At 40.7% G+C, this 22,887-nt stretch overlaps 2 protein-coding genes across 3 annotated transcripts in view; both read left to right on the top strand.

The window, feature by feature from the left end:
* LOC132404766 (phosducin-like protein 2) overlaps positions 1-2,211 on the top strand; it is a 34,179-nt gene extending 31,968 nt beyond the window's left edge. For both annotated transcript variants that reach the window (XM_059989224.1, XM_059989223.1), the window contains exon 7: positions 1,920-2,211. In XM_059989224.1, coding sequence (XP_059845207.1) covers positions 1,920-2,062 — 143 coding nt within the window. In that variant the 3' untranslated portion in view covers positions 2,063-2,211. The remainder of the gene's footprint in view (positions 1-1,919) is intronic.
* Positions 2,212-14,378: 12,167 nt separating this feature from the next.
* clocka (clock circadian regulator a) overlaps positions 14,379-22,887 on the top strand; it is a 134,748-nt gene continuing 126,239 nt past the window's right edge. Inside the window, exon 1 of the mRNA XM_059988635.1 lies at positions 14,379-14,439. Within this exon, the coding sequence (XP_059844618.1) occupies positions 14,379-14,439 (61 nt within the window). The remainder of the gene's footprint in view (positions 14,440-22,887) is intronic.

Raw genomic sequence — 22,887 nt, 5'->3', positions numbered from 1 at the left:
TTTTTTCCTCAACTTTCTTTTCAGAATCTCATTGGGACTTTTCTCATAGCAACATTCTGATCCAATTTTCCATCATCCTTTATGCTTACTTTCCTTTTCATACCTTTATCCCCATGGAATTCTAAGAGATGTTACATATCCCCTGTTACGCATTGACTTCCCACCTTTAAGGTTGCTAAGGATTTCTTTCAGATGAAGCAGTGATCTTCTTGAATTTCTTTCATTTCAATGCAATGTATTCAATGCTCACAATGTGCTCTGCACTAGATTGGGAAAAATCACACACTTTACACTGAACAAATTACAGAACAAATCCATTCAGTCCACAAGAATCAACCAGAGCTTCTGATTGATTACTCTTTTATTTTACCTACTCTATTTTATTTCTTATACTCTAACTCTCACCAGTCTTCTACACCATAATAATGAAAATAAAAACAACACCACGAATTTTGATTAGATACTTTACATCCTTCTGGACAAAATATTCTTCAACAATTTCAGTTCATTCTCCCAGGACCCATTTTACCAACTTTCTTCCCTTCACAAATCTTTTGTTTTTCACTACATGGACAAACCTTCCCATTCTTTCTGTTGCATGCAACTGCATACAATTTATTATATCTGTAATTAAGTGTAACATGCTTGTTGTAATATGAACAAAGTCACTGAAGAGATGCAGCTGGTAGATATGAAGTAGTGTTTTACTTGACAAAAATGAGACACTCTGAAGGAAGAGGCCTGTTTGACCCAATATTACATGACATTTTATATGCAGAAGATCAAAGGACAATTCTATATTTACAATGTATCTACAATGCTTCCTTTGAATTACATATACCATTCACACCTCCTTCTTCACACCCACATTCCAAACACCCAAAAATGGATGTTAATTCTACATTGTCTGGTGTTTCATTTAACTGCTGTTCACAGCTCTAGAGATCTATTGTCCAGAGCTGCATTTTAAATTTAATCTACAGTCCATGTTCTGGTCTAAAGATTGGTTGCTGAAGTTAATATCTTGCTATACACCCTAAGTCCAGTACAGGCCCTAACACTAAAGTTCTTAACTGGTCTGTCCAACAGTATATTCTAGTCCCACATTACATGGTTGCATCTGAATATGCTCATGATAACAAGGGGTGGGCAACAAATGCATAATTGACAAAATCACTGATATTCCTAGAATAAACTAAATGGAATTAACTTATATTTTATTTAGGATAATATGATATTTTGAAAATTGAGAAAAATGTATTTAAGATACTTTATAAAATATAATTTAAATAGAATTGAAAATTAAAGGGATACTTTTGTGTATGGTGCTGTATAAATTACTATCACATTGTTCATGTTAAAATCAAAGAGATATAGTATAACAACGTCTCAGAGGGATAGTCTTCATATCCCTGTTTGGAGGTTACAACTGCATCAATAAAATATACTGAATTTTGCTTGCAACACACGCAAAATGCTAGAGGAACTCAGCAGACCAGGTAGCATCTATGGAAAAGGGTTCAGTCGACGTTTTGGGCTGAGACCCTTCACCAGGACTCAGCCTGAAATGTTGCCTGTATTCTTTTCCATAGATGCTGCCTGGGCTGCTCAGTTCCTTCAGCATTTTGTGTGTGTTGCTTGGATTTCTAGCATCTGCATATTTTCTCTTGTTTGTGACTGAATTTTGCTTCCAAGGTTGGAAAAAACTTAGACTTCAGATAAACTTGCAAATGACATTTAAGACTTACCTAATTACCAATTACTACCAATTGTTTGTCAGTAATAAGATAAAATATTCACTAATGTTAGTCCAAAGAAAAAAAGTACTTTGAATTATCAGAGATCCTGCTTACCAATCCCAAATGAAATACTATAAGTGATAACTACACAATTATTGTGAATTTTCTTTTTGTTTTCAGAGCTGGAATGGAAGCTAGCAAACACAGGGGCAATAAAGGCAGATTTAGAAGAGAGCCCCAAAAAGACTGTGGACATGACGGCATCATCAATAAAAAATGGTTCTGTTAAATATAATAACGAAAGTGACGATGAGGAAGCCTGACTTTGTTAGCAAATGTTACCAGATCATTAATTTTGATTAAATATGATGTTACATAAAAGTATTTTCACATTTTTCCATTTTGACATAAATCCACATGATTGTTAGCTTTGGATAGCTGTCTTTGTTAATTTTGACATACCAGTTGAATAAAAAAGAATAAAAAATATCTTTAGAGATTGTCTGCCTGGCATCAGTGGTCGGATAACCAGGACTTGTATTATGCACCAGCTAGTCATGTGACCATCCTTCCCCCATGGCTTCACATGACCATGATCAGAGGACTAAGCAAGTATCACACTTTGCCCAAGGATGACCTACAGGATAGCGGAAGGAAGGAGTGCCCTAGTCCTCCTTTGATAGAGATGCGTCTCCACACCATCACCCAATTTCAACATACGGGGCAGTGTAATACTGTGTCATGAGTCTGTTCCAACATTTAATAAGATGAAAAATTTATCTGTATTTCAACTCTATTTACCTCCTTTCACATCACTTTAGCAAAAATCTTGGGTTAACTCCATCAGTTCAGTACCTCAAGAGTGCAAAGAATGGTCAATGGAGACTATGCGATCAACTCTCTGGGATGACAACTGAATGCACAAATGAATGGCTGAAAGAAAAGGCAAAAAAAAACAACAACTTTGGACCTTTATGCTAACACTCAATATCATCTAGGACATAGAGAGGGTTGATGAGGGAAGGCAGGGGGCAGGGAAGATAAGAAAGTATTGTCTACTTCCTCCCTCTCCCCCTCTTCCTTTCTCTCTCCCTCTCCTTCCTCCTCCACCCTCCCCCAAAAGGCTATCAAGTTATTTGTGATATTTTGTTGAATTAAGAGACTGCTTCATATCTACCAAAACTTCTGTCTGGTGACTTCATTCATGCAACAGCAGAATTCAGTCGTGCAGAATAGAGTAACTTGAACACATTGTATGTAATATTATTGGTCTTTTTGAAGCTGATACAGAAGAACTTAGAACACAGAAGCCACTGCTGAACATGCACTAATTATTTGATAAATAGGTAGGACCTGTGTAAAGGCTGTTTCATGGAGCTGGATGTCACAGGAAACTCATTAATTGAGAGCAAGATGATCAGCCATTTTAAAAAATTACAAAAAATTGAGAATTAATTAAATAAAATCAAACACAAAGCATGACATTTATCAAGGATATGTTCAACATGTTATGAAGAATAACTACTGAAGGAATACAAAGAGATATTTGCTTGTGGCAAAGAAAGTGAATGGTATGCTGATCTGGAGAAGTGAGGGGTAATGCCCTTGGGAAGGGCAAACAAGGCAAGGTAATGTAGAACAGATGTTAAAAGTACTGAGAAGTGGAGAGGAATACAGGCTTTATGAAATACCTATCCACAGATCACTGAAGATAGCAGAGAAGATAGATAAGGCACTTTTAATGTCTTTACTCTGACATAGTTCTGATTGCTACTGTTATAAAACTTCAAATCATTAGTAGAGGCTGTTTAGCTACAGAACAGAAACAATGAAAAGCTGTTTGGCCTCATCACCCTGGGAATCAACAAAATGCACAATACTGATAATGCATTTTTTCGTCTTATTCTGAGAAACACTTCCACAGGTCACTGTAAACAACTATATCATATTTGTGAGGAGGTCATATTGCCTAACATCATCAGGAAGACAAATGCCATGGGTCAGGATAGTGCCACATTGTCAACAAGTGGCATTGATAATGTGTATTGGAGGTTGTTGACAACTTCACAAATCTAGAATCTGTAATTACCAGCTGCAATCAAGCACACTTTGTAAAAGATGTATATTATAACCATATATATAACCATATAACAATCACAGCACGGAAACAGGCCATCTTGGCCCTCCTAGTCTGTGCCGAACCCTTAATCTCACCTAGTCCCACCTACCCGCACTCAGCCCATAACCCTCCACTCCTTTCCTGTCCATATACCTATCCAATTTTACCTTAAATGACACAACTGAACTGGCCTCTACTACTTCTACAGGAAGCTCATTCCACACAGCTATCACTCTTTATGTCTAAAGTGAGCAAGAGAGAGAGGACTACAGCATCTTGTTGGGGAAAATTAAACAGCAAGTCCATGTGTCCATCTCCTCAGGACACCCCTCTGCAGTAATAAAGCCTGGACCAACATGCAAGACAAGAGAATGAGTCTTCAGTAATGGACAAATCATGAGAGAAGATTCTTGGGGACAGGATTTACAAGCATTTAGAGAAGCATATGCTGATTAGGGTTAGGCAGCATGGTTTTGTGAGGGGCAGATCAGTTGATCAACATGAACAATTTGGATTTTGTCTTCGTTGTCCATGGGAATAGTACTGGAGGATTGGAGGGAGGCGAATGTTGTCCCCTTGTTCAAAAAAGGTAGTAGGGATATTCCGGGTAATTATAGACCAGTGAGCCTTACGTCTATGGTGGGAAAGCTGTTAAAAAAGATTTTTAGCGATAGGATCTATGGGCATTTAGAGAATCATGGTCTGATCAGGGGCAGTCAGCATGGCTTTGTAAAGGGTAGATTGTATCTAACAAGCCTGTTAGAGTTCTTTGAGAAGGTGACCAGGCATTTAGATGAGGGTAGTGCAGTGGATGTGATCTACGTGGATTTTAGTAAGGCATTTGATAAGGTTCCACATGGTAGACTTATTCAGAAAGTCAGAAGGCATGGGATCCAGGGAAGTTTGGCCAGGTGGATTTAGAATTGGCATGCCTGCAGAAAGCACAGGGTCATGGTGGAGGGAATACATTCGGATTGGAGGGTTGTGACTAGTGGTGTCCCACAAGGATCGGTTATGGGACCCCTACTTTTTGTGATTTTTATTAATGACTTGGATGCGGGGGTAGAAGGGTGGGTTAGCAAGTTCGCAGATGACACAAAGGTTGGTGGTGTTGTGGACGGTGTAGAGGATTGTCGAAGATTGCAGAGAGATGTTGATAGGATACAGAAGTAGGCTGAGAAGTGGCAGATGGAGTTCAACCCGGAGAAGTGTGAGGTGGTACACTTTGGAAGGACAAACTCCAAGGCAGAGTACAAAATAAATGGCAGGATACTTGGTAGTGTAGAGGAGCAGAGGGATCTGGGGGTACATGTCCACAGATCCCTGAAAGTTGCCTCACAGGTAGATAGGGTAGTTAAGAAATCTTATGGGGTGTTAGCTTTCATAACTCGAGGGATAGAGTTTGAGAGTCGCGAGGTAATGATGTAGCTCTATAAAACTCTGCTTAAGCCACACGGAGTACTGTATCCAGTTCTGGTTGCCTCACTATAGGAAGGATATGGAAGCATTGGAAAAGGTACAGAGGAGATTTACCAGGATGCTGCCTGGTTTAGAGAGTATGCATTATGATCAGAGATTAAGGGATCTAGGGCTTTACTCTTTGGAGAGAAGGAGGATGAGAGGAAACATGATAGAGGTATTCAAGATATTAAGAGGAATAGATAGAGTGGACAGCCAGCGTCTCTTCCCTAGGGCACCACTGCTCAATACTAGAGGACATGGCTTTAAGGTAAGGGGTGGGAAGTTCAAGGGGGATATTAGAGGGAGGTTTTTTTTACTCAGAGAGTGGTTGGTGTGTGGAATGCACTGCCTGAGTCAGTAGTGGAGGCAGATACACTAGTGAAATTTAAGAGACTATTAGACAGGTATATGGAGTAATTTAAGGTGGGGGGATATATGGAAGGCAGTGTTTAAGGGTTGGCACAACATTGTGGGTCGAAGAGCCTGTACTGTGCTGTACTATTCTATGTTCTATAACTTCAACCAAATATGACTTGTTTCTGTAAATATCTACTACAGGTCCTATATATCATCTAAGTTAACTAAATTGCTGTGTGGGCTACGAACATAAATATGCCTGTTTAGGTTGAATCTGTCTGATTCATTTCATAGTGATGTTTTTGATTTAACTTTACTAAACAAGGATAAAGAGTGTTCTCAGTTTTCATTAATAGTTCTTAACTACGTTGTTTTATTGTTTGGATTTATTCTTTATATCTGCAAGCAACATTTTCTGTTGAGTATTGAACTTTCCTGCAACAACCTAGAGCTTCCTAATCTAATATGAATAACAACTTCTCAGCCACTCCATTTGAAACCAGATGTGGTGAGGAAATGATGAGTATGCTTGGTAATATACTGTTTGATAAAGTTTGTCAAACTCACGAAAGGTAGGATGTACACTAAGCTCATTGACTGTACATGGGAGGTAGTAATGACCAAAGACCATTGCCAAGAAACTGTCCCTTACCACCATGTTACACTATGATATGAAGTCTCAAAGTGGCATGTGATGACCTTGCACAAGCAATATTCCATGAGAGTTCCCACAGGAAAAAAATGGTACTATGAAACTACCTAAAACGTGCTAGGTGAGAGATCAATATGCTTCAAAAAACATGAATGAAGGCCAAGACTTAAGCTCTGACTTATGGACACCCCCTACTTACAAATGAATTTCATAAAGATATCAAATTGAAAACGTGCAAGTACATACATATGCTCATTCTTCTGGATGGCAGAACTAATTTCCACTCACTCTACACTTTTAGTAATTGCTATTTCTAAACATTCATGTTTTTGATATCATGCAATCATGCATAACAATATTGTAGAGGAATGGTTACAATATCAAATGATTTTTGTGCATTTTTTTAACTTACTGACAAAATGGGCTTATGGTATCTGTAAAAATGGAGCTTGTTTGTTATCCACAGATGACCTGTATCTGTATTGCCAATTTACGACTTCAGATACAGTATATTAAGATACAACATATACTTAAACATTGGTGGTGGTGGTTGTGGTTGGCATCCATCTGTCTCGGATGACAATAGGTGATGCTGATCATTATCACAAGCCTGGACAGAAGGTATGAAGATCCTGAGATGCCCAGTTGTCAAGATCCCCCTCTCGGTCTCACCAGTGTAGTCCAAAGGAAAGCTTAAACATTGGTGCTAGTGACATATTTTGCAGAGCCACACTGTTAAACTATTAACAAACTGAAACTTTATGCTGGGAGACTGAATATTCAGGATTGTCTATTCAATGTTATGTTTATGAAAAGCAGCTGCACCACAGTAGTCAAGAAGGCTATTTTTCTGTACAAGCCAATGCATGGTACATAGGGTCAAAATAAAAATATATAGACAGACAGACAGACAGACATACATACTTTATTGATCCTGAGGGAAATTGGGAAATTGGAAATACAGTAAAAACATTAACTGGTACACAGCTAGAGTAATCTGCATTGTACTAGTTCTGTGTTACAGGAAAGGACTATGATCACTGTAGATGCAGAAGAAATGTATATGTTGTCAGAACTAGAAAATGCTAATCATGGTCCCCTTGTTTAAGAAAGGATATATTGGTATCAAAGACAGTTCAAAGGAGATTCACGAGGCTAATTACTTCATTGTGAAGATTGTCCTATCATAAGTGGCTGAAGAAATTAAATCCATATTTTTTGAAGTTCAGAAGAATAAGAGCTGATCTTAAAATTTTAAGAATCCGAAGTGGCTTAACAGGGTGTATGTCTAAGTTTTCACACAAGGAAAAGGCTCAAATGAAAGGATAAGGTTAGCGGGGTATGGAAGTATCTCATGGAGGGTGGTTATCTCCAAAATTCTCTACCCCAGAAGACTGAGCTGACTAGATCATTGGGTGCATTTAAGGGGGAAGCAAATAGATTGCAGAAAGATCAGGGATTTAAAGGCTATAGGGAAAACGGCATGGAAGACAAAATGAGATCTGGGCAGATCTCCCTCTCCAAGTCCAGGCTGCAACACAGCACTGTCCACACAGTGGTGAAGATTGCTGGCTGTCAGCTACTGACCAGAATGATGAAAAGAGCTGGAAAAATTACCTCCCACCCCATGAGCCTCTGCATCCAACACATCATTCCACTTCTGCCATTTCTAAATGGATCCTACCAATAAACATAGCTTTACCTAACCCCCACTCTACATAGGGATCGCTTCCTTCACAATTCCCTTGTCCATTCATCACTCCCCACTAATCTTCCACCTGGCACTTATACCTGAAAGTGGCCTAAACTGGCAACCAGCCCATTCACCTCCTCCCTCACCTTCATTTAGGACCCCAGCAGTACTTCTAGTTGATGCAGCACTTCACCGGCGAATCTGCTGGAGTTGCCTGTTGTGTCCCTTTGCTCCCGATGCAGCCTCCCCTACATTGGTAAGACCCATTATACATTGGGGAACTGCTTCATCAAGCACCTCTACTCCATTTGCCAAAAGCATATTTTTCCGATGACCAACTATTTTAATTCCTGTTCCCATACCTGTTCTGACATGTTGGTCCATGGCCTCTTGAGCCAAGATGAGGCACCTCAGGATGAAGGAGCAACATGTTATATTCCGTTTGGGTAGCCTCCAACCTGATGGCATGAATACCGATTTATCATTACAGTAAAAATTTTTCGCCTCCCTGTCCTCTCTTCTTCTATTCCCCCTCTGGCCTTTTACCTCTTCTCACCTTCCTATTACTTCCTACTGGGTCCCCTCTCCTTCCTTTTCTCCTATGGTCCACTCTCTGCTCCTATAGATTCCTTTTTTTCTTGCCATTTACCTTTCCCACTCACTTGGCTTCAACTATCCCCTTCTAGCTAGCCTCCTTCCCCTCCTCCCACCTTTTTACTCTGGCATCTTCCCCCTTCCTTTTCAATCCTGAAGAAGGGTCTTGACCCAAATCCTGTTCATTCATTTCTGTGGATGCTCCCTGACCTGCTGAGCTCCTCCAAAACTTTGTGTGTGCTGCTTAGGATTTCCATCGTCTGCAGGCTTTCTCATGTTTATGTCTTGTATATTGTTGGTTGCTATTGTTAAGATGTTGTCCTGTGTTTTATGCTTGGCAATATCATATACTGGCAATAAAGTGATCCTGATTCAGAATGAAGAAGAGCCAAATATGCTACTTTGCTCCTATTTCCTTATGTTCTATAAGGGAGACATACTCAAATGGCATTGTTTCTTGTGAACGAAACAAGCTGAGGGAGGATGTAACTGAGTAGTATAATATTTTGAGCGACTTTGACTGAACTGGTGAGAAATAAATCCTATGTCTACTGGTTTAATTTGTGAAAGGGATAGAGGGGAGTAGAGGAAAAGTATTTTTTATCAGGAGTGGTATGGATCTGAAATTCACCACCTGAAAGGAGAATGAGACACACAACAATCATTCATACAATCAAGATTAACTTTTGAGTTATGGTAACTTATAAAACTATGTTCCAGAAAGTGGGAAATTGGATAAAGCCATGTAGTGTTTTTTTCTGTAATTGACCAATGTATACAAAATGAGTCAAATGGCTTTTCTCTTTTCTGTAAGTTTTCATGATTCTCTGACACTTGAGCTTCATTGTATGCCATTATTACTTTCAGAGATATTTATTTTTACCTTGTATGTAGAAGACATCCATTAAAAAACAGGTAAATTGGGTAACAGCAGTATTTATTGATCACTTCTAGAAGCCTGGGAACAAAATCTAAAACACAGTGTGGGAAAGGAATTAAAATAGGTCACAAAACCAATTATGATCACATTTGTGTCTGTGAACATGTCAGCACACAAATATCAGATTTGGATCTAGAACTCGTTATATTGGTGGTTCGTTCCAAAGTCGACCCAGTTTTATTGACACTGCAACCTCCTCTTCACCATTCTTAAAGCCCTGAGGTCTATCACCTGGAACAAATGCTGTCAGCACATAATAACACAGGCTTTCCTCTAAGTCACACACAACAGTGCCTTTGATTGGAGTTCAATTCCCTCCAGTCTGTAAGGAGTTTGTACATTCTCCCAGTAACTGCGTGCATTTCCTCTGGGTGCTCCCGGTTCTTCCCACATTCCAAAAGGGTGTATGGGTTAGGATTAGTAATTTGTGGGCATGCTATGCTGGTGTCTGAAGCATGACGACACTTGCGGGCTGCTCCAGCAGATAATAGGGCTGTGTTAGTCGTAGATGCAAACAACATATTTCACTGTATGCTTCCATGTATATGTAACAAATATTGTTAATCTAGTTATGACAGTGCCCACATTTGGCCACTTTATCCTTCCATTGACTCGACACTCCCTCTAGTGGTTTCCCATTATAAACGCTAAACATTTCTAAGTCTCCAGTCACTAATTTTACACAAAATTGTTATTATTGCTTTACTTACAACTTGCTGACATTCTGAACATTTCTAGTTTTCTCATACAAATTATGAATTGCTTTAAAACTCCACGGTAATAATTTTGAGATCAGTCCAAATCCAAATAGGCCCTAATATAAAATAAATCTGTAAGTCCACAAGCAGATTATACTGTGCTTCCCATAAAACATTTTCCTACCCTTCAGCCCACTGAGATGAAGCCAAAAATTGAACGGGCATGGTAGTGTAGTGCTGTTACAGCGCCAGCAATACGTTAAGATCCTGCCACTGTCTGCAAGGAGTTTGTGATGCACCATCAATAACTCACACTGAGACGTAAGGCGAGATATCGGCTTTTATTGACTGGAAGAAGGAACCAGGAGTGAGTGTCTATCATACAATGTCCTGGAGACTGAGGCCGAGCGTCAGGCCTCAGATCTCCTTTATACAGGGGCCTGTGGGAGGATCCACAGGAGCAGTCAGCAGGGGGCGTGTCCAGACAGGCACATAGTTCACCACAGTTTGTATGTTCACCCGGTGACTGTGTGGGTTTCCTCCCACGTTCCATCGATGTACGGGTTAGTAGATTTACCTTTCCCACCCACCTGGCTTCACCTATCGCCTTCTAGCTTTCCTTCTTCCCCTCCCTCACCTTTTTATTCAGGCATCTTCACCTCTCCTTTCCAGTCCTGTAGAAGGGTCTTGGCTCGAAATGCCGACTGTTTGTTCATTTCTATGGATGCTGCCTGACTTGCTGAGTTCCTGCAACATTTTGTGTGTGTTGCTTTGGGTTAGTAGCTTTATTGGTCACATGGGTATAAATGAGTGGCGCAGGATGTTTGGCTACTCTATCATTGCCGTCTACCAGCCTCTTGTTTGGAAGAAGGTGTTTGTGTGTGACAGTCTCTCTCTCCCTCTCGCTCACTGCTCTCAGGCGAAGGTCTCTCTCTCTCCTTCTATGCTGTCAGAGCTGGAGTCTGGGGTCTTGTGTAATGTTTAATCAAAGTGGTTTGCGAATCGGACTCTGCAGTTCACATAATGATATGTTTTTGGTCACTCCTTTTCTCACTGCTGTTTCGAGTGATTTTGATCAGCGTGGACTACAGGTAACAAATTAGATTGAACTGAGCTGAACTGAATAGGCCTCGACTCTTTTGATGACTTTGTGTGTTAGTTTATATATTCTGTGTTCTTCACTTTTTTTTGCTGTTTGCACTCCTTGTCTTTTTGTGTGTGGTGGGGGTGGGGGAGAGGGGAGGTTGACGCTTTCCTTTCAACAGATTCCATAGTTTTCTTTCTTTCGTGGCAATCTGTCGAAAGACGAATCTCAGGGTTGTATATTGCATAAATACTTCTCTGACAATAAATGCACTTTAAATCTTTGAATCTTGAAAAACATAAATCAAAGATGCATCTATACTATCACACTTCATTCTCCCTAAATTCCCATTACTTACCATCATCACTCACCTACACACTAGGGGTCAACTATGGAGGCCAGTTAATCTACCGTTCTTTGAGATGGAGGAGGAAGTTGGAGCACCTGGTGAAAGTGCATGCAATCACTGGGAGAACATGCAAACTCCAGGCAGACAACACCCAAGGATAGGACTGAACTGTACTCACCCTGAGATGCAGAATCAACTCTTATCAGCTGCATGATGGTACTAATAGAGTGACACAATGATACTTTCCTTGTAATGCAAGAAATAGAGAGTCTGTACTGTACAGAAACAGGCACTTTGGCCCATCTAATCAACGTCAAACCAATTAAACTGCCTACTACCATTAACCTGTATCTGGACCATGGCTCTCCATACCCTTACCATCCACATACCTATCTAAACTTCTTTTAAATGTTGAAATCAAACTTGCCTGCTCCACTTGTGGTGGCAGCTCATTGCACCCTCATGCAACCCCCTGAGTGAAGAAGTTTTCCCTCATGTTACCCTTAAATCTTTCACCTTTCAACCTTAACCCCAGACCTGTAGTTGTAGTCCCATCCAATCTCAGTGGAATAAAGCCTGCTTGCATTTACCCTACCTATACTTCTCATATTTTGCACACCCCTATCCAAATTTCACAATCTTCCACATTCCAAGGAATAAAGTCCGAACCTATTCAACCTTTCCTTATAATTCCTGGCAACATTGCTGTACATTTTCTCTGAACTCTTTTAAGCTCTATAAGTACCTTATTTGTTCTTATCTGCTTATACCTGCTATGCATCTATTTTTTCTCTTGAAATACATAATTGTACATGACTTTCTTCTCTCATGAATAGTAATAATTGGAGAAGTGGCGGGGCGGGTGATTTTGAAATTTACTGCTTTCAGTGGAATGAAGCAGCTTAAAAAGACCTTAAAACTTGAACATTTAAATACAAATAATCAGAAAATTCTGTGAACACTCAGCAAGTCAGGGAGCATTTATGGAGAGAAGAGCAACAGTAATGTTTCCTATGGCCTTTTATCAAAAGAAGGAAACGTTAGAAATGAAATAAGTTTTGTGCAGGGGAGAAAATGGAATCTTATTGAAAGAGCTTTTTGAATGGCGGAGCAGGTTCGACAGGCCAGATGGCGATTCCTGCTCCTGTTTCTTATGGAAGGGGCAGTGAATGAAGGAAAAAGCCTGTGACATGATGGAATCAAAAAACCTGTTATAATGTTTAACATTAACACACTTTCTCTAACACACGAGTTTTTTAATCTCCCAGCACATCGTGATTTTAAAGATTAGCTTTATTTGTCACATGTACATCGAAAGATACAGTGAATTGCAACAATCAATATAGTGCAAGAATGTGCTGGGGGTAGCCCACAAGTGCTGTCATGCTTCTAGCGCCAATATAGTATGTCCATCATTTGCTACCTTTACCTTCAGGTTTTTGAAGTGCGGGAGGAAACCAGAGAACCTGGAGAAAACCTATGTTGTCATGGGGAGAACAGACAAACTGCCTATAGGCAGCACCTGGAATTGAAAAGAGATTAATGACATGTCATGATGACACCAACTAATAAAGGTTATCAAAAGATCTACTGGAAAAGGGGCAGATAGAAGGGTGATTTGTGTGTATTTTTTTTTGTTGGTATACAATAATTGAACCAAAAGCTTTTCAGCTTCTCTTTTCAAAATGTCGCTGGCCTGAAGAGTAGTTCCAGGATTTTCTGATTTTAATTCCAAATTTTCAGCATTGATATGATAACCTTATAATAGTTTAATAATCCAACCAAACCACAAGACACAATTTACTAAACAAGAAAAGACCTGCAGATGCTGGAGATCAAAGTAAAGCACACAAACTGTTGGAGGAACTCAGCAAGCCAGGTAGCATCTATGGAAAAGAGTAATCAGTCGATGTTTCGGTCCGAGACCCTTCATCAGGCACAATTTAACGATCAACACGTACAAATAAGCTGTTTGTTTGTACGTGTTGATTTGACCAAAGCATCTTCAGTGTACTTTGTGTTTGCAATTTAACGATGTTGCGAGGTGTAGGATTGGATGCGACCCACACTAAAATCTGCAAGCGAACTTCTGCGAAATAAAAATATAGCACAAGAAAAATATATAGATCAATCCCCATAATGCTGCTTGAAACTCAGCAACATTCACTCTTCATGGATAACAAATAATAATGAGCTCTCAACAACGCTTCATACAGGAAATCCCGCCTTCCCTCTATATCCCTATATAAAAGCAATGTACTTAAGCAGCCACTTCAAACCATTTGTCTGACCGTCTGCTCCACATTACTAAAGGTAAAAGAAACGTGCCTGCGGGCGGAGCGCTGTGTCACAATCACAACAAAAAGAATTAGGCCGGTGGGACTCTCCCACAGTCCCAGCCCCAGCCTACAGGAGGCGCTCTGGCGGCGGGCGAACAGCAGACGTCGAAGTGTGCGCGGCTGGAGGGTAACTTGCAATAATAAATTATTTTAAAAAGTTAAAGACGGTCTCGAATTTTAAGGAGGAAATATTGAATGACCAGAAACATCAACGATGCATGATATAAGCAAAGGATCTTGCAATATAAAATACAGCTGCAGGGAGTTAAATATATATTCTTTTGAATCATTATCGGTTTCCCCTTTGATTTATTCAATCGATGCAGTGATTACGCTTTCTCACTGTAATCGAAATGTTGACACGGGATGCCTGCATGAGCGGCTGTTCGGGCTATCAATCACGACCGGCTGCAGGTACCATCAGGCTGGGTTGCGGGTGCGGAGCCGGTGGCGGTTGGAAAGGGCGAGTCCCGGGGCTGGCTCGCGGCGAACGCGTGGAGGCGAGCGTCCCGCGTGCTAGCGGTAAATGCGGAGAACGCGTGGAGGCGAGCGTCCCGCGTGCTAGCGGTAAATGCGGAGAACGCGTGAAGGCGAGCGTCCCGCGTGCTAGCGGTAAATGCGGAGAACGCGTGAAGGCGAGCGTCCCGCGTGCTAGCGGTAAATGCGGAGAACGCGTGGAGGCGAGCGTCCCGCGTGCTAGCGGTAAATGCGGAGAACGCGTGAAGGCGAGCGTCCCGCGTGCTAGCGGTAAATGCGGAGAACGCGTGGAGGCGAGCGTCCCGCGTGCTAGCGGTAAATGCGGCTCGGGCTCTCCCGGCAGTGTCACTGCGGTGTGGGCTGACTTGGACTATCGGGAGCGTGTGGAGTAATTTATCTTTTTATATATAAAAGGACAGAGGGACGTCCATTTACAGTGGAGAGGAGGAGCAATTTCTTTAGCCAGGGAGTGGTGAATCTCATTGGTGGCTGGCCTTGAATGTATTTAAAGCCAAGGTTGATAAGAGTTTTGATTAAAGGAAATGGGGAAAAGGCAGGCGACTGGGGTTGAGGGGGAAATTGATTGGCCATGATCAAGTGGCAGAGCAGACTCAATGGGCTGAATGACTTGGTTCTGCTCCAATGTCTTATGGACTTGCAGGCTATTATTTCCTACAAACCTTGCCATAGCTGTTTTGCATCCAATTGTGTCTCCACTTCACATGGGACTGCCTTTTTGCTCTCATGATGGCCTTCCATAGGTCATTCCTGGACTACTTGTACAGTTCTAGATCATTGGTCTTGAATACTGTAGATCTAGCCCTCAGCAGACTGTGAACCTCTTGGTTCATCCATGGCTGTATTGATGATTTAAGTAAGAAAACTTAATTGGCAAGTTACGACTACTCACAGGGACCAATTGTTGAGAAAGAAACTTAGAGGACCTGAGGGAAAACCACATATTGATAAAGAGAATGTTCAGACTCTATAGAGCACCTGATGTTAGCACTCAGGTTGCTGGAACTGTGGTGCCTTCCTTGCTATGCATTGCCCTTGCACTTCACCTCCCAGTCTCCCACCTACCCCACTCCCCAACTCGAGTATTCAACTCTTAATTCAGGAGTTAATATTTGGTGTCTTGTACTGGACTACATTTTAATGATTACAGACTTTAATCCCAAAACAGTTTTGCTTCAAATCTAAATCCAAGGTGAGTGGATGCATGCATGTGTATGTTAAACTGAGTTTGTGGTTGGTTTACCTCACACTGCATCCCAAACATTTTAATGGCTTGATGTTGGAATTGAGTTCCTTCCTGGAATCTATGTATTCAAGTTGTTTCCTAAAATAGGATTCCTGCAGGATGGCATGAGCTTGAAACCAGCGGTTTCAGAAAAGTGGGCACAGTTTAAGTGTTTTCCAAATCTCTTCAGCATCATTCATAAATTTGCCGCTGGACAAACCGTCATTCCAACCTAAATGCACTTTGACACTTGATGTGACTTGGCAAGCATAAATGCTTCCTGAAGGGCAAGGAATTTTTTCCCCATTGTGCATATTTATAAATTTAGAATGCCTGTTTTTACCTAGGGGCTTTTAGGGTTTTTATAGTGCCAATATGTTTTTTTATGACGTGCAAAATTGTTTTTGTTTTTATCACTGCCATCACCACTGATGGGTCTTTAACTAATACTGCATTTACTGAATTCAAATGCTGTAGAGAGAAAACTGAGCTTTGAAAAAGAAGTGTTTACAATTTCAAATTGTATCACCAGGAACTTGTTCATAGAAATGATGGCATAGACATCATTAGTAATTAGTGAATGTGGGTTCAACTCTGACATTTAAGAAAAGTTAGGATAAGTACATGAATGGGAAGTGTCCAGGTGCTGGTCGATGGGACTAGGCAGAATAGCATTTTGGCATGGGCCAGAGAGGTCGAAGGTCCTGCTTCTGTGCTGTAGTGTGCTCACTGACTCCAACATAATATATGAGGGGTGATTGATAAGCTCATGGCCTAAGGTAGAAGGAGCCAACTTTAGAAAAATTAGCACATTTATTTTTCAACATAATCCCCTCCTACATTTACACACTTAGTCCAGTGATTGTGGAGCATACAGATCTTTCTTTGTAGAAGTCAGCATCTTTGACCTCCAGAATTGTCCACAGCAGGGGTAATAGATAAGCTCGTGGCCTAAGGTAGAAGGAGATGAGTTATACAGCTCTCGTTACATGCACATGCAGGTCAACTCTGAGTGATTATGCAGAAAGTTTGAAGTTAATAACTCATCTACCTTGGGTCTCAGGGTATTCAGAGGCACATGATAACATAGGCTGTAGTCAGCATGGTTTCTTCAAAGGACAATCTTACCTGACAAATTCATTGGAATTCTTTGAGAGATTAATAAATAGGATAGACACAGGAGAATTGGATAATGTTGTGTACTGTATTTTCAGAAGGCGTTTTCACAAGGTACTACACATAATGCTGCTTAACCAGCTATGAGCCCATGGTATTACAGGACAGATTCTAAAATGTGTAAAGCAGTGTTTGATTGGCAGGAGGCAGAGAGTGGGAATAAAGGGAGCCTTTTACGGCATGCTGCTGGTAACTAGTGTAATTGTGTTCAAACCAATTTATTTAAATGTATATCAATGGTTTGGATAATGGAATTGATGGCTTTGTTGCAAAGTTTGCAGATGGTGGGTAGAGGGGCAGGTTGTTTTGAGAGACTGGAGAGGCTACAGAAGGACTTGGACAGATTAGGAGAATAGGCAAAGAAATTGTAGATGGAATACAATGTTGGGAAGTGTATGGTCATGCACTTCGGTAGAAGAATTGAAAGGGTCGACTATTTTCTAAATGGAGAGAAAATACAAAAACTGAGGTGCAAAGGGACTTGGGAGTCCTTATGCAGGATTCCCTCAAGGTTAATTTGCAGATTGAGTCTGTGATGAGGAAGGAAAATGCAATGAAAACATTCATTTCCAGGGGACTAGAATATAAAATGAAGGATGTAATTTTGAGACTTTATAAAGTATTAGTAAGGTAGAGTATTGTGTGCAGTTTTGGGCCCTTTATCTTAGATAGGATGTGCTGATGAAGGGTCTTAGCCCGATGTGCTGACTATACTCTTTTCCATAGACACTGCCTGGCCTGCTGAGTTTTTCCAGCTTGTGTGTTGCTTACATCTTCCATTAGTCTGATTTGTGTTGTCTCCAGGCCTGACAATGTGGTGGTTGCCTTATACTGTCTTTTCATTTCAAATTGGGGATGGAAAATACTGTTTGTTGGCAGTTACACCTACATGAACACTTTTTTTAAAAAAATAAACCTCCTGATCTGTTGGTCCCAAAAGAATGCTATTTATGAATTAGCAAAGGTTGTTTGGATATGTTGGATTAATGATATATTAGTCTTAAGAAAGTTTAAATTATGCGAATATAATTTAAATTTGGTGCTTGGTTTGAACATTAATACAACTGAGAATTATGGAAAATTTACCACATTTATATTAAAAAAAATGTCATTCAGTATATTGTGACTGTGCCAGATGTGCTACCCAGCATTTCAGTGACAAATTCATGGTCCTATTTCCCATGCCAGTCACGTGACCAAGTTTTGTTTCAATACAAGCTATGTTACAATGCTTTCTATATTTAGGTTCAGATTGTCAATACAGTGGACTCCAGTTAATTGAGACATAGCAGGACCAGTACATTTTGGCCTAATTAAGCAGCTGCCCCAAATTAGTCGGTTTCATGGGATTAATTAAAAGGTATAAAACACTATCTAATTACATATTTAAGTTATCAAATTTGAACACTCTCAATACACAATAGTACTATAAACCTGTATTAGTTCCTAATAGTTATCAATGGAGGAGTTCATCCAATGTACACTGCCATGTCCTTTTGACTGTAAATGAACAAAATCAGCGTAGATATGTGGTGCAGATAATAATGGGTTGCCCTTTATACAATGCTTTTGACAATTGCATTCTCCAAATTTTCATTTTTATTGTAACATTAAAGATGATTGTTGATCCCTTCAAGTTCTTCATAGTTCTTAACTTGCTGAAGTAGCTAAATCCTTTCAGTTTTACTCCTGGCCGTTTCTTGGATCTCCAAGCCTGAATGCTTGAAACTACAGTGAGTAAAACTGTTCCAAATTGTCTTGCTACTTTTCGCCAACTATTAGTGACAACATTCTTTTTTTTAAAACACAAACACACAGAACTGCAGGTATTTTAAAAACTGTTTGCTCTCAGCATGAAGTAACAATTGTACAAGTGCGTGCAACTGAACTGTTGGAAACTGTTCGGCAATGATCTCCTGTCCAATTAAACGGCATAGTGACCCAAACAAATGAAGGAAAGACCAGCTATTTTTTCAATTATTTTAAGAGTTATCCCAGATAAGTGTGAGCTGGTTCATTTTGGTAGGTCAAATATGATGACAGAATATAGTATTAATGGTAAGACTCTTGGCAGTGTGGAGAATCAGAGGGATCTTGGGGGTCCAAGTCCATAGGACGCTCAAGTCAGCTGCACAGGTTGATGCTGTGGTTAAGAAGGCATACGGTGCATTGGCCTTCATCAACCGTGGGATTGAGTTTAGGAGCTGAGAGGTAATGTTGTAGCTATATAGGACCCTGGTCAGACCCCACTTGGAGTACTGTGCTCAGTTCTGGTCGCCTCACTACAGGAAGGATGTGGAAACCATAGAAAAGGTGCAGATGAGACTTACAAGGATGTTGCCTCGATTGGGGGGCATGCCTTATGAGAATAGGTTGAGTAAACTTGGCCTTTTTTCCTTGGAGCGAAGGAGGATGAGAGGTGACCTGATAGATGACTAGAGGCATTGATCGTGTGGATAGTCAGTGGCTTTTTCCCAGGGCTGAAATGGCCAGCACAAGAGGGCCAAGTTGTAAGGTGCTTGGAAGAAGGTACAGAGGAGATGTTAGGGTAAGTTTTTTTTTAATGCAGAGAGTGTTAAGTGTGTGGAATGGGCTGCTGGTGGTGGAGGCAGATACAATAGGGTCTTTTAAGAGACTCCTGGACAGGTACATGGAGCTTAGAAAAATAGAGGGCTATGTGTAAGCCTAGGTAATTTCCAAGGTAAGGACATGTTCAGCACAGCTTTGTGGGCTGAAGGGCCTATATTGTGCTGTGTTTTCTATGTTCTATTCTAAAAAAGTGGCTGCCCTGATAACTTTTAGCCTAATTAACCAGAATTCTCTGTATATATTGCAAGCATTTGGAATATTGTGCCCAGTGGAGCACCATTGGTAATAGCCTTTCAGTCATAAATTAATATTTGAAGAATAGACAGTTGCAAAATAAATTTAAGGGGTACTGTGATTCTATGAAGCCCTTTTGCAAACAAGTCTCAAAACTTGTAATAGCAGCATTCTGAGCTTCCATGATACCAAGGCTCATGTGCTTGAAAAATCTATGCTTGATTGCACCATCAGATATAGTGGAAAGACAAAGGCATATTACTGAATTCATAGTTGTTAGAAGTGACCATCCATTTCATTCTTGAATGTTGAAGTTCCAAGCCTTTTTTAAAATTGTAAATATTTTAATTGTAATCAAAATTAGAAAACGTTGAAAACACTAGAATGTTGATTCTAGTGTTTTCAAGGTTTCCTAATTTTGAACTTGGGCTTTTTTGAACTCATTACAGACTACCCAGTATTTTGGTGTGTATTCCTTTGGCCCTTAAAAGTTGTCATTTGAATACCTCAGAGTAGTACTAATGTGTGATTTTTACCCACTGGTACATTGGCATTTGTTTTATCTTTCCTCCTGCAGTACACATACTTCGTAATTAGAATTTGATCTAAATTATTTTTGATGTCAGTATCTGAGCTTGTGGCTGCAACTATGAAATTAAATAATGATATATCATTTCCACTGACTTTGTTCATTTGATCTTTGGGTAGGTATTAGTTGTTGGTTATCTTGAAGCAGAAGCTTTGAAGGTTAAGATATCATTTATGGCCTTGGCCTCAACAATGACTTTCCTTTAATGGCCAACCTATTGAGATTATAATTTCAAAGATTCAAGATTTTTAAGGTACATTTATTATCAAAGTATGTATGCAGTGTACATCCCTGAAATTCATCTTCCCACAGACCCACAAAACAAAACCATGAAACTTGTTCAAAGGAAAGCACCAAACCTCTATTACACAAAAGAGAGAGCAAATGGCAAATAAGAACAAAAACACAGAAAATAAAACATCAACCACAAAGTCAATGAAAACAGTACAGGAATGTCCAGCATCAACTCAGTTCAGTCCAGTCAAGCGCTATGACATTTGCTGATCGCAGGCATTCCACCCTGATCAATATTGCTCAAAACAGCAACCATAAACACATCACAACATGAACTAGAGTCCAGTCTACAAACCATCTTGATAAAGCTTTGCCCAAGACCCATGTTTCAACAGCAGAGAGTGAGAGGAAGAGAGACGCTGTTCACATGAAGACTCATTCCTCTGGCAGCAGCAAGTGTGTGAGAAAGGGAGAGGCCCTGTGATAGGGCGCTGAAGACCTGCTCACCTTCCACTCTCGTCCTCGCCACTTTCCATCTTCCTCGATGCTTTAAATTTTAGATCGGCAAGACATAGCTAGATGCACTTTTGTCTATCTGGCTAGTTCATGCTACTTAAATTAAGAAAGGGATGTCGCTAACTCTGAGCCTCTGAGGAAAGCCACCACTACAACATGCAACCTGATCATCTCGGAGGCTGAGGTACACAGACGAGTGGACAGTCGCAAGGTGCTGGTAGGTGTGTTTACTGATATTTTTCATCTCTCCCTCTCCCAGTGTAGAGTGCCCTCTTGCTTTAAATTATCCACTATTGTCCCTGTACCAAATAAAGGCCAAGGTAACATACCTGAATGACTGGTATCCTGTCATACTCACCTCAATAATGAGCAAATGCTTTGAGAGGCTGGTCAAAGATTACATCTGCAGCTTGCTACCACCCAAACTGGGCCCCCTACAATTTGCCTACCGACACAACCAATTGACCAATGACGCAATAGCCACTGCTGTACACACCATCCTTACACATCTGGAGAGGAAGGATGCTTATGTGAGAATGCTGTTCTTTGACGACAGATCAACATTCAACACCATAGTTCCATCCAGATTCAACAAGAAGCTCAGAGAACTCTGCCTTGTGCAACTGGATCCTGGATTTCCTGTCAGATCGCCAGCAGGTTGTGGGCTCCCTCACATCCAACCCTCTGACTCTCAATACAGGAGGCCCTCAGGGCTGCGTACTGAGTCCCTTCCTTTACTTCCTGTATACCCATGACTGTATTGCCACCCACAGCTCCAATCTGCTAATTAGATTAGATAGATACTTTATTCATCCCCAAGGGGAAATTCAACATTTTTCCAGTATCCCATACACTTATTGTAGCAAAACTAATTACATACAGTATTTAACTCAGTATAAATATGATATGCATCTAAAATCACCCTCCCAAAAAGCATTAATAAATAGCTTTTAAAAAGTTCTTAAATAGTTTACTAAAGTGCATTGAGTGGTAACTTAAGCTCAGTCCTAACCCTGGCACTTTAACATGTCTTGCCCCTGGTGGTTGAATTGTAGAGCCAAATGGCGTTGGGGAGTAATGATCTCTTCATCCTGTCTGAGGAGCATTGCATTGACAGCAACCTGCCGCTGAAGCTGCTTCTCTGTCTCTGGATGGTGCTGTGCAGAGGATGTTCAGGGTTTTCCATGATTGACCGTAGCCTACTCAGCGCCCTCCGCTCTGCCACCGATGTCATATTCTCCAGTTCTGTGCCCACGACGGAGCCTGCCTTCCTTACCAGCTTATTAAGACGTGAGGCGTCCCTCTTCTTAATGCTGCCTCCCCAGCACGCCACCACAAAGAAGAGGGTGCTCTCCACAACTGACCGATAGAACATCTTCAGCATCTCACTACAAACATTGAATGACGCCAGCCTTCTGAGGAAGTACAGTCAACTCTGTGTTTTCCTGCACAGGGCATCTGTGTTGGCAGTCCAGTCTAGCTTCTCGTCTAACTGCTCTCCCAGATACTTGTTATTCTTAACCTGCTCCACACATTCTCCATTAATGATTAAATTTGCTGACAACACTACATTGATTGGCCTAATCTCAAACAATAAGAAGTGGCCTACAGGGAAGAAGTCATCTCTCTGACACAGTGTCAAGAAAACAACCTCTCCCTCAATGTCGCAAAAACAAAGGAGCTGGTTGTGGATTATAGGAGAAGTGGAGATGGGTTAGCCCCTATTGATATCAATGGATCTGGGGTTGAGAGGGTAAACAGCTTTAAGTTCCTCAGCATCCACATCACCGAGGACCTCGTGGTT

Source organism: Hypanus sabinus, chromosome 14 (genome assembly GCF_030144855.1).
Source record: "Hypanus sabinus isolate sHypSab1 chromosome 14, sHypSab1.hap1, whole genome shotgun sequence".
Taxonomy (NCBI): domain Eukaryota; kingdom Metazoa; phylum Chordata; class Chondrichthyes; order Myliobatiformes; family Dasyatidae; genus Hypanus; species Hypanus sabinus.
The sequence above is the reverse complement of the archived record's forward strand: the minus strand, read 5'-3'. Positions and strand labels throughout refer to the sequence as shown.